Source organism: Dermacentor silvarum, chromosome 3 (assembly GCF_013339745.2).
Source record: "Dermacentor silvarum isolate Dsil-2018 chromosome 3, BIME_Dsil_1.4, whole genome shotgun sequence".
NCBI classification, from domain to species: Eukaryota; Metazoa; Arthropoda; class Arachnida; order Ixodida; family Ixodidae; genus Dermacentor; species Dermacentor silvarum.
This window is the reverse complement of record NC_051156.1, coordinates 202,642,996-202,655,108: the sequence shown is the minus strand read 5'-3', so window position 1 is coordinate 202,655,108 and position 12,113 is coordinate 202,642,996. Positions and strand designations below refer to the sequence as shown.

General features: G+C 48.9%; 1 protein-coding gene across 1 annotated transcript in view; it reads left to right on the top strand.

Annotated features, from left to right (window-relative positions):
* The window catches only part of LOC119444178 (neprilysin-1-like), an 80,653-nt gene that overhangs the window by 51,012 nt on the left and 17,528 nt on the right, over window positions 1-12,113 (top strand). Inside the window, exons 10-14 of the mRNA XM_037708625.2 lie at window positions 1,160-1,255; window positions 2,619-2,824; window positions 4,348-4,518; window positions 7,631-7,714; window positions 8,183-8,310. Coding sequence (XP_037564553.2) covers window positions 1,160-1,255; window positions 2,619-2,824; window positions 4,348-4,518; window positions 7,631-7,714; window positions 8,183-8,310 — 685 coding nt within the window. The remainder of the gene's footprint in view (window positions 1-1,159; window positions 1,256-2,618; window positions 2,825-4,347; window positions 4,519-7,630; window positions 7,715-8,182; window positions 8,311-12,113) is intronic.

Below are 12,113 nucleotides of genomic sequence, written 5' to 3'. Positions count from 1 at the left end.
TAATGCATAAGCTTTCTTTGGCGAATACCCTGGCAATTTGGTTCGCAAAATCGTGTCCGTAACCGGAAGAGGGTGACACGTTACCCATAGAAATACATAGGACTCCATAGAAAATGAGTGGGGAAGCTTATAGTAGGGGTGGGCCAACTAAAATTTGGAGGTGGGCCAACTCGAAATTTCGGGGTAGGCCAATTTGAAATTTGGTGGTGGGTCAACTGAAATTCGAGGTTGGCCAAGTTAAACTTGGGGTGGGCCAACTTGGAATTTTGGAGTGGGTCAATTTTAAATATGGGGTGAGCCAACAGAAATTTGTGCGTGGGGCAACTTGAAGTTTGGGTGTGGGCCAACTGAAATTTGGGAAACAAAAGCAAAAGCTAGGCAACAGCCGAGCCAAAGAATGCTTGCGCATTAGTCAACAATTCTCAGAATTTCTGTTATAATTTTTCTTGTCAGCTTACGTTTACTTCAATTTATACTGCCACTGCAGCTACGAGTCTTACACTTCGTGTAATATTCTAAGATGTTGCTATCGGATTCATTGCTTTGCCCTTATGGCGAAACTGGTATTTTTTCTTTATAGGTTCAAGTTCGCTCAATAAAGTCAGATTCATTATTCACTCTTCTTTTTTCCTTCTGCGTCGCCATGGTCGCTACTTAGCAGACTACCAGCTTCCGGCAGTGTACATACGCCTAAAGAAAATACGTGTTTATATACTACATCTATGATTTTTGTTATTAACAAGTGAGCTTTTATAAAGAAGGAAGCATTTACGGATTTCGGAGACCGGAGGGGTTTAATTCTGGAAGACGCTTGACTTCCGCTACACACGAGCCAATAAGTCTCTGCTCCTCGATAAAGGCGATCATGCAACGTCCGTCTTTCTTTGCTTCGTGCTCGATACATAGTGACCACATTAAGGATTCGTTAAGCCATTTCGGAATAGATTAGCGCGTGCCTATATTCCGGTTTTGGTCAACGCCGAGGCACCTTATGTTGGTCATGCGCAATCAAAAAGTGTGCGAGGAAAGCTTGCAATGGGTATCTTGGCGACATTTTCATTTTATGCGAGAATGTCTACCGTGTCTGCTCACACCGATTGGGACCTCTCGAGGCGTCCTAAAGAGGATCGTTGTTCGCGCCTCGTGCCCTCCATTCCAGCCGAATTGCGGAAGGTGCTGTCCATGCCGTTGGCCTTCAACTTCCTTTCCAGCCACGTGAAGGCCATCCTGCTGAGGAACGCCTGCATGGAAGTAGGTAAGCACAGACCCCCGCGGTATACCACGTGACTGTCATGGGAGGCATTGCGCCAGATGTCTTTGGGCAGGTCACTATAGAGCACTGCACGGGCTCGGGCTTACCCGATAGCCCGGGCCCAGCCCGGCCCGTGGGTCGGGCCGGGCCGGGTAGAACAGTTTTTTCACGGGCTCGGGCCGGGCTCGGGCACGGCGTGTGCTTTTTGACGCGGTCCCGGGCCGGGCTCGGGCTTTCTGGTGGTGTGCATGTAACGTGCAGCGGGTTATTCTCGGCGTCTCAACTCTGAAAAACATTATTTTTCGGTCTCGGGCCGGGTTCAGGCCGGTTTCGAGTCGGGCTCGGGCCGGGCTCGGGCCTAAGGTAAAGGGGTGACGGGCCAGGCCGGGCGGGTAACGTAGATTATTTCCGGGCCCGGGCCGGGCCCGGGTCTCGCCATAAAAGTTTTGATCGGGCTCGGGCGGGCCGCCCAACGTAAAAACGGGCCCGGGCCGGGCCCGGGCTGAAAAAATAGGCCCGTGCAGTGCTCTAGGTCACTATACGCGACCAGTTAGGTCCCTTAGATTGACGAATCCGCTAGCAGGTGTTCGTTCTGTGGCAGCGTGTCGTGCACATTCTTTGAGCCACCCGTCGCTGTACCTTAGTGGCTATGACGTTTTGTTACTGAGCGCGAGGTCGTGGTTTCGATGCTCGGTTGGCTGTTGGGAGCCCAATGCAAAAAAAAAGGCCATGTGTGTAGATTTAGGTGCACATTAAAGAACCCAAACCGGTCCCCATTAATCCGCAGCCCTCCATAACGGCATCCCTTACAATCCAGTGCGTAGTTCTGGGTAGGTGAGCCCCCCCCCCCCCCTTCAGTTTTATTCCTTGAACGTTTATTGTGTGTTTTATTTTATTTCAGAACATTTAAAAAATACTGCACATATATCCGGCCCCTTACCTGTATCGATCGCTAGTCTTGGGCCCGTGCAGTAGAAGTGTAACTCAGGCACCCGTCCCCCCCCCCCCCTCAAAACTTTACAAAGGGTAATTTTAATTGCATCTAATTTCGCAGTTATTATATCAACTCTAGCAACATACACTATGTACCTAGAGAGTAAAAACATAAAGCGGAAGAAAGCATATACACCCATTTTCACACACCCATTTCGCCTCGGCCTTGTGCCCCCACCTATGCGACTTTGTATCGTTTTGCGTAATAAAACGTAGAGTGCGACACAAGGCTCAGGAACTAAACTAGTCTATCATTCTCGTTTGCACTTAGCCCCGGAGCTGCCGGAGATTTCAAAGTAGAAATGCAGTACTGCAACTAAACTGAACTGACCGTAGAGGCATGGCTGCGACATGCTGGATGTCGCACGTGCAGACCGGCTGAACGACCGCGGTCTGGGGCCCCTGCGCGAGGTGCTGCAGACGCTGCACCTGACAGAGTGGCCCACGGTCAAGATCGACTTCAACGACTCGCTCATCGAACGCGTGGCCGCCGCCCTGGGCTCGCGGCTTGGCGTCTTCCCACTCACCACGGTCGACGTAGACCGAGACCCCGACAACCCGTCCAAGTTTATCATCACGGTGCGTAACCACGAGAAAAAAAGAAAAGAAAAAAACCTTGCACTCGGCCGCTCAACGCTTGAAACAGCGAAGCTGGGCGATCGTAGCCCAGCATTTTCCGGAAGTGCGCGCGAACTTTTCATCTTATTACTCATGATGATGATAATTTCTTTTCGCGCACCTCGGACTTACAGCCGTCACTGCGCGTTGCACAGCGCAGCTTGCAACAACGACACCGACGTTCCAATGCCGACACCGCGTTCCAGGAGACCCGCTCAATGAATGTCTCTCTATCTCGCTCTCATAGCGCGCAAAACCTCTTCACCTCGCAGAGCACGAGTGTACGAACGCGCCAGCTGTGCACGAAGGCGACGACGCTCGAACGCAATCATATGGTTCTCATTAATGCATGCTCTGCAGGCGTCGCTGTATAGCCTAGTGGTTACGACGCTCGCTTTGGGACCGGGGGTACGCGGGCTCGAATCCCGCCTCGGCAAGAAAGTTTACCTTCTTTTCTTTCTTGGTAGTTTCTTGCTACGCACCACAAATTACGGCCGGCTTAAACAGCTTCGCTGTTAAAAACGAAGACAAGGCACTTACGCACGAAGACGTTTAGGCGACGGGTGTATAGAGTCCCCAGCGCACTTAGAATAAAGCGTGGGTTTGGGGACACGTCTTAGCCTTCGACAATTTCAGCACCATTCCATAATAATCACAAATGCTGTCGATCATTTGGACAGCCTCTCACAGTGAAAAACGCATGTTGCTACTGACCATTGGGTGGCTCCTTGCGGCTAACGGTGCGACTGACCGTACGCCTGTGTAGGTCGTTGCGTGGGCTTGCCAGTGCAAAGAAATCACCTCGCACATACCAAAAGTGCGAGGTGACAGGTGTATACTGACTACATGGTCTGCAGCGCAGTAGTCCCAGAACAAAACCCCCTGGGGAGGAGGATACTTGTCCTGATACAAGTTTGGTTGCCAAGCTCGAAGGCCTTTACAGTCCATTGCTGAACGTGAGCAACGTCTAGAACTATTATTTTTCTTTTCTTTGCGAGAAACATGCTTTTCAATGGAAGCGCCGGCTTCGCTTGCCATATTGAGAGCAAGCAGACTTTGTTATCTCGGAACTGTTGCTTCGAAAGCAGCGGTGCAGCTACCGCGTTTTCGGTTCTGCTTAACTTCAAAATTGTTTAACGCGCACAAATTAAGTGAGGCCTCCATGTCAACGCCCTTTCCAACGTACTCGTCGTCCTGCGGCTCGAGCGAGAAGACATCGCGCACCAAACAGTCATTCCGCACTTGCAGCGATCTTCCAGTCATCGTATATCGCATACGATACACTGTAAAATAATTTACACCCTTAAAAGTGAAAAGGTTTTAATTCTGTCTATAAATCACACCCTTACACACGTTTTACCTGTAAGTGTGTGAGCTATGAACAAAGTTTACGCTCTTATTCACTTTTAAGGCTGTAATCTATTTTGCAGTGATAAGTGCTGCAGTAGCACATTCTCACTAGCCTCTTCGTCTCACTTGCGCAGCTGGACGAGCCCTCGCGCGAGGTGTTCCGGCGCGGCTACTTTCTGCACTCGGAGCGCGAGCTGATGGAGTACGAGACGGTGACGCGCAAGGCCTTCGACAAACTCCAGAACCCGGCGCTCAGCGACCTGCTCGGCTCGGCCGTGTTGGGCCTCGAGGACGAGATATCGCAGGTGCTCGCGAATTCCTTCCGCGTGTGTTACGCAAGCCTGTGTGGTCCGTGAATGAACGAGCGCTGCGATCACTAAAAGAGGGAAATAATTCGGCCTAGTTGGTCTTGTAGAATGGGTAAATCGCGATGCATTAGCCAAGGCATGACCGTAGGCGCAAGATGCCCAGAGTGCTGTCGCAATTAAGATTGCATGTTGGGTGCAGGTTTGGGTTGGTGGGGCATATTTAGGCTAACAGCGCGAACGTAAAACTTGGGACACCGTGTTTGACCCTTCCCTTCTCTGGTGTTTAAGTTTTACGTTCGCGCTGTTGGTGTAAATCACATGCTGCGATCACAAAATCAAGCACTCGCGGCGTTTCTTGTCTGAAGCGGTGAGCGAGGGCCACTTCTTGATGCCGTTAGGTAGCATATCATCATCATCATCACCAGCCTATACTTATGTCCACTGCAGGACGAAGACGGGACCTTGCGATCTCCAATTACCCCTGTCTTGCCCTAGCTGATACCAACTTGCGCCTGCAAATTTCCTAACTTCATCACTTCACCTAGTTTTCTGCCGTCCTCGACTGCGCTTCTCTTCTAGCTCTTGGTATCCATTCTGTAACTCTAATGGTCCACCGGTTATCCATCCTACGCATTATATGGCTTGCCCAGCTCCATTTTCCCCTCTTAATGTCAATCATAATGTCGGCTATCCCCGTTTGCTCTCTGATCCACACCGCTCTCTTCCTGTCTCTTAACGTTAGGCCTAGCAATTTTCGTTCCATCGCTCTTTGTGCGGTCCTTAACTTGTTCTCGAGTTTCTTTGTTAACCTCCAAGTTTCTGCCCCATATGTTAGCACCGGTAGAACACAATGATTGTACTCTTTTCTTTTCAACGACAGTGGTAAGCTCCCAGTCAGGATTTGGCAATGCCTGCCGTATGCACTCCAACCCAATTCTATTCTTCTGTAAATTTCCTTCTCAGGATCAGGGTGCCCTGTGAGTAATCGACCTTGATAAATGTACTCCTTTACGGACTGTAGAGGCTGACTGGCGATCGTGAATTCTTGTTTCCTTGCCAGGCTATTGAACATTACCTTTGTCTTCTGCATATTAATCTTCAATCCCACTCTTACACTTTCTCGGTTAAGGTCCTCAATCATTTGTTGTAATTCATCCCCATTGTTGCTGAATAGGACAATGTCATCTGCAAACCGAAGGTTAGTGAGTTATTCGCCGTTGATCCTCACTCGTAAGCCTTCCCAGTCTAAGAGCTTGTATACTTCTTCTAAGCATTGGAGATATTGTCTCCTTGCCTGACCCCTTTCTTGATAAGTAAATTTCTACTTTTCTTGTGTAGAATCAAGGTAGCTGTGGAATCTTTGTATAAGTTTGCCAAGATATTCAGGTATACCTGTACTCCTTGATTTTGCAATGCCTCTATGACTGCTGGTATCGCTACTGAATCAAATGCATTTTCTTAATCTACGAAAGCATTGATTACCAGTTTATTGTACTCCGCATATTTCTCGATTACCTGATTGATGACATGGATATGATTTATCGTAGAATATCCCTTCCTGAAGCCAGCCTGTTCCCTTGGCTGACTGAAGTCAAGTGTTGCCCTGATTCTATTGGAAATTATCTTGGTGAATATTTTATACAATACTGAAAGCAAGCTAATGGTAGCATATACCAGGGCTTATTGGCCTGTTTTCCAGCGTACCAAGTTCGCGTACTATACGTGACTCCTGCGCGATTAAAAGGACGTCCGCCGCCATGCTCATGAGCGGCGCTACAGCTAACAAGTGTCAAATCTCCTACATATTCCAAAATACCTGAGAAAGTGAATGGCAGAATAGCGGTCTCCGTAGAGCATTGCACGCGTCTGAAATCTGAAAGCCTCAAAGTAATGAAGGTAATGGCGCCGCTCTATTACGGGCAGCGTAGTGGCGCCTGTGCGATGCCACTACAAGCCCTACATATACTACACACGGCGTGTTAAAGCTTTTAAGGGTGCCAGAAATATTCGCGCACCCGCGTATAGTTCGAACACCGTCCGCGAAAAACAAGCGAAATGCTAAACCTTGTAATCGCTGTCAATGCTTCGCCCATCGGGCGAGACTTTTCGTCCACTTTCAACTCATTTAACTTATACCATTTCTACATTTTAATTAAAACCACAGGTAATTTCTCCTATGCTTTCGTTCGCTTCATTGTCTGTTGCCTTCATGCCAGTTTTGCCTAACCAAAATTTAAATTGAGCCCCTCGGTCCGCCTTATCGTTATGTGTGCTGTATTCTTACTGGCCTGTGACGATGCGAGCCGCCCTTATTGCCTATATTGTTGACATATCCAAGTGATCAAGAGGAGCGAAGAGGGAGTGGGTTCGTGGTGGATAGCGATATCGGATGTCTCTCACAGAAATATATATATATATATATATATATATATATATATATATATATATACTTGTTTATCTTTCTCGGGTGACCGCTTTTCACCGTCCAACAAGTGTTGTCGCTCAGCGCAGGACGCGCCTGCGTGTATCGGAAATATTGTCACTACTACGTCACAATATTTGGACAGACCGTGAGAGGTCTGTAGACTTATGGTCATGTAGTCTTTGTCGACGAGTGTTTATAGATTTTCCGTAAGCAATTGGTTCGCAAGTCCTGTGCACCACAATATAGACCAAAGAACATTCATTTCTTTAATTACTTATAAGCTGTATTAGACTTCGTGTAGCCAGGTGACAGGACATAAGCACGTATATTCGTTCACAACATGTCTGACGGAAATCGATTACCTCATTAAAGCAGTTTAAGTGACCTGCTAAGGCCCTAAGACACCAGAAAGAACATACACGCAACTGAACGAACGGTACGGTTAGGGTCATCGCCTGCTGCTATTGAATTCACCAGTGCATATTGCGCCGCTCTAACTTTATTTCTTCGCTCATCTGTGTATTTATGTACGGGAAAGAGAGAGAGAGAGAGAAAATAGTATATCTAAATGGCGGTTACCATACGCGAATAGGAACAATTGAACCCATGTTGAATGTGAAGCTTCGTCCCTTCTCTGCACAGGCTCTGCGCTGCTGGTAATTTCAATTTTGCGAACGTTTGCAGGCAATGGGACCGACCGTTCAGACGGAGGAGAAGGTGCGACAATACGTCAAAATATCCGTCGCTGACCTCCCGCGCTGCAGCAAGGTACCTTCCACACTTTGTTGACTATTCTCAGCTGGAAGAAATAACTAACGCGAACCGTAGTGTTCGTAGTAGCTATCAACATTCGCGGTAAGGAATTAGTTTTCTTTCTTTCTTTCTTTCTTTCTTTCTTTCTTTCTTTCTTTCTTTCTTTCTTTCTTCTCTCTTTCTTCCTTCCTTTCTTTCTTTCTTTCTTTCTTTCGTTCTTTCTTAGGGAAGCATGCACCTTTCGCATTTCACTAATGAAGCTATTTCGTTGAGAGCTTGACTGGTGTGTACAACTAAACGTGATTGAGACGACGGCAGTTTCGAAGACATTGAGGGGTGACACATTGTATATACTATACGAAAGATATTTTGCTATCAACCGTTACACTTGGCGAATTCTCTGCAAAATAATGCAAGATTAAGACTGCGGGCGACTTGCTGGCAGTGCACGCATTCTGAACGCACTCGCTTCTTGCGCCTCAGTTCCACTGGCTGCACTTCCTGAACCACACCATGGAGAAAGTGCGACCCGTGCACCGCAGCCAAGTAATCGTCGTGCGCAGCATGCCCTTCATCAAGAAGCTCGCCGAAATCCTCGAGGGACGCCAGAGGTAAGGTCTTCCGCGTCTCTATAGCTATTTGAGATGTATTCACGTTCCCTCGTACGCCGAGCCACATGCATAGATGATTTGACGAGGATAGATTGAATAATTGATTGATTGATCAATCGACTGATTGATTGATTGATTCTGTGGAATGGTAGAAGTTAAAAGAGTTGTGGCCGCGGGCACCATATGCCTAGCTGCCTCGCTGCATTGAGCACACGTGAATCATCCCGCGGTCATAGATGAGAGCAGAAAGTATTACTGTGCGAGCAAGAAGGCGGTAGTGAGGAGCGGGAGACTAGATTATGAAATCAAGAATTTAGAAAATAATAGATGATGGAGATTGACGCAAATATCAATTAAAAAAAGGTTCAGCGCAAGCGAGACAGGGACACTTCGATTAACCTTTCTTCCGTGTGTGTCGACAGTACAGGATTTCATGTGCACGTGACCTCTGAAAAGTAATCCGCATCTTTGGTGCTCACACACATAAGTGACCGACGTTTACCGTGTTGTAATGTGGCGAAAGCTTAGACGTTTCGGACTTGCTGATGTTTAATTGCACGGCCTTCAATTAGCAATGCAGCGACAGAGTGGACAATACAGATAAAGAGCAATGCCCTGTGGTGTCGCTGTCATCTGTATTGGGTTAATTTGTTTTATTGCAATAGAAGCTATATGAATACTCCAAGCGTATTTCTGCCGTCGGCGTCACCGTCTCCGTGAGGTTCCGTATAAAGTCCAAGGGCGATAAAATCGTCGCCGTGCGCGAGGGACGCGCGCTTTCACGGAGAGCGAACGCACGCACGGCGGAGAGCAAACGCGACGCGAAAGGCCGTGGGGGGATGGGAGGGAGGGAGGGGGCGACGTTGTGCTGCGGCCCCAACTGCGTATCTTGCGACCGGGCGCAAAGGGAATTGGCGACTCTATCTCACACGCGAAAGGAGGAAAGCGGGAAGGCAGCGTGGGAGGGAGGGCGTGCGGCTTCTATTCTGCCAGCAACTGCGTACTTTGCGCGGCTGAGGGTGGTCGCGCGCACCGTATCTTGAAAGCGATCTGAACACGGCTCTTACCTTTGTATGCGCTGTGCTTTCGCCGCTCAGTTTCCATGACAGCGATAGACGGCACGAGCCCTCGCTCGCTGCTGCAGCCGCGCTTGCTCACGCCAGCGTTTTGACAGCGGTTGTCTGCGGTCATCGAGTGTCATCTATTCATGTTTGCTTGTGCGCGCTGGCAGCGTGCTTGTTAATTCAGTTAGTAAGCGATTGTGTCCAAGTTTATGCAGCCGATAAAACTACTATCCTTACTCCGTATAGCTCTCTACTAATTTGCTATCGCAATTGATACGTCGCCTTTCGGGCGAAACTGCGACTTTTTTATGCGTACGGCCAGCACGGAGGGCAAATAAAGCGCGAAGTGGATGAAGTCGATGCAGATTTTATTGCGATAGCAATTATATGGACACTCCAAAGCGGATTTCTGCCGTCGGCGTCGCCGTCGTCGTCGTCGTCGCCGTCGCCATCGCTGTGAGGTTCCGTATGACGTCAACGGCGATGAAATCGTCGCCGCGCTCCGAACGCTGTATGTGCGAGTGAAAGGGTGCGAGGGACGCGCGCTTTCACGCGGAGCGAACGCACGTCGAAGAGCAAACGCGCGTTCTGCGCCGTGTAGTAGTAAGTGGTTCGTGTGGAAAGTGAAAGGTTGACACTATCTTCTGCAGCCCATGAGGGAGCACGGCTCAGCGCCAACAGGGAGGGGAAAGTGGGAGAGAAAGGGGATAGGGTGAAGTCGTCACCATGGCTGGGCGAGGCAAACCGGCAGGCTGTGGCGCGGCACGTATCAGTCCGAGATGGTAGGCCTTAGAGTGCAGCTTAGACCGCAGGGGTGTTGTTTCGGACCTGTCAGGTCTGGGGTGGGTTGGGAGGCCGCGAGGCCATCCGTCTGTTGCAGAAATCTGGTCTTAGAGCGCGCGGAGAGCCCTGACGAGTCAAGGTACTCCACGACGCCTCGAAGTGCAGAAAGGTGATGTCGGCCGGGGAAGAGGAGATCTTCCTCTTCGCCAGAGGGGAGGCCTAGGCGGCGGAACTCCTGCAGGAGTGGGCCCCGCTGTTGGAGGTACGCCGGGCAGGCCAGCAGGAGGTGCTCCGTGGTTTCCGGCTCCCCGCAGGAAGCGCAGGCCGGGGACGTCGCTCGTCCAAGGCGATGGCTGCGTGCTGCCGTCCAGCTGCAGCCAATCCGGCCGTGCTCCCTGAATGGCTGCAGAATTAAGCGTCTCTTTCGTCCTTTCCATATATAGAGAGCAAACGCGACTTTTTCCGTCGCGCAAAAGGCTGTGGGGGGACGGGATGGAGAGAGAGAGGGGAGGCGACGTTTAGCTGCGGCACCAAATGCGTATTTATATAAAAACGCCGCGCGCGTTCAGTGCGAACGCGGGCAAAACGCCGACGGCGTCGACAACAGTTCTGCGTGTTGCTGGTGCTGCTGCATGTCCAAGTTTATACAGCTGATAAAGCTACAATCCTTACTCCGTATAGCTCTCTACTAATTTGCTATCGCAATTGATGCTTCGCCTTTCGGGTGAAACTGCGACAATTTTTTTGAAACGAAAACGTACCAACTGTTGTAATGCACTAGCGGAGATCAGTAGTTCACAAACTCGTGCAAAAGTCACTACGCCGTCGTATTGAAGACCCGACGCGGTGTTTCACTAACCGCGGTGTCCTGCTGTTTAGCACAGGGTGATGGGTGCGATTCTGTACCGTGGAAACCTCATTTCTATGTAAAGTCGCAATGCAAGAACCCTCGTCAACTCGGGATTTACGTACGCGGCAAAGAGCCCCAGCTGGTAAAAACTAGCTCGGAGCCCGCTCGCTATGGACCCTGTTATAAACTGTCAGTTGATTTTGGATGTGAAGCACCATAATTTAATTTTAATAACCAAGCTAGGCTAAAAAAAAAGCCGGCAGATCCCACGCCCTGTGGGAATCGATGTTATGCGAAGCAGTGTGCGGGGAGCCTACCAAGTTAACGAAACGACGAGAGCACCAAGACATATATAGGCGGCTTCTTCATGATCTACATGACACGCATATCCTGACATTCACGTCATGAGTAGTCCATTTAGGAGTCAATTTAGATTGACTCGGTCTAAATTGACTCAGGAGTCAATTTAGCAACGCCTAGGGAGACCTTAAGGCGAGAGCATTAGCCATTCTCATGATTATGACTTCAACCATTGACATTTAGCCTTTTCTTTCACTTAGTACCACATCCGAACCCATTCCATTGGTTTTTGAGTGTTAATCTTTTTTCGTGGAGTCATTGTCATTTCTGCTGAGTCATGCTCATGACTACGATTTCTACCATCATCCTTTAGTGTTTCCTTCACTTTGTACCCACGTCAGAACCCACTTAATTGGTTCTTGAGTGTTAATCTTTTTTGCTGAGTAACTGTCATTTTTGCGGAGTCATGCTCATGACTATGGCTTCTACCACCATCCTTTAGTGTTTCCTTCACTTAGTACCCACGTCTGAAGCCATTACAATGATTTTTGAGTGTTAATATTTTTTCGATGGGTCATTGTCATTTTAGGCGGCTGTTTTATGACCTACATGACAGGCATGTCATGTAGTCATGTAGGTCATTTATGTCATGACCTATCACTTATGTTCGCCGTACACTCTTGTCATAGTATGCCAATTTTGGTACCTACCAAATTAACGAAACGACCATGAGAGCCACAGACGTGTGCAGCTGTTTCATGACCTACATGACACACATATCATGATATTCATGTCATGACCTATCA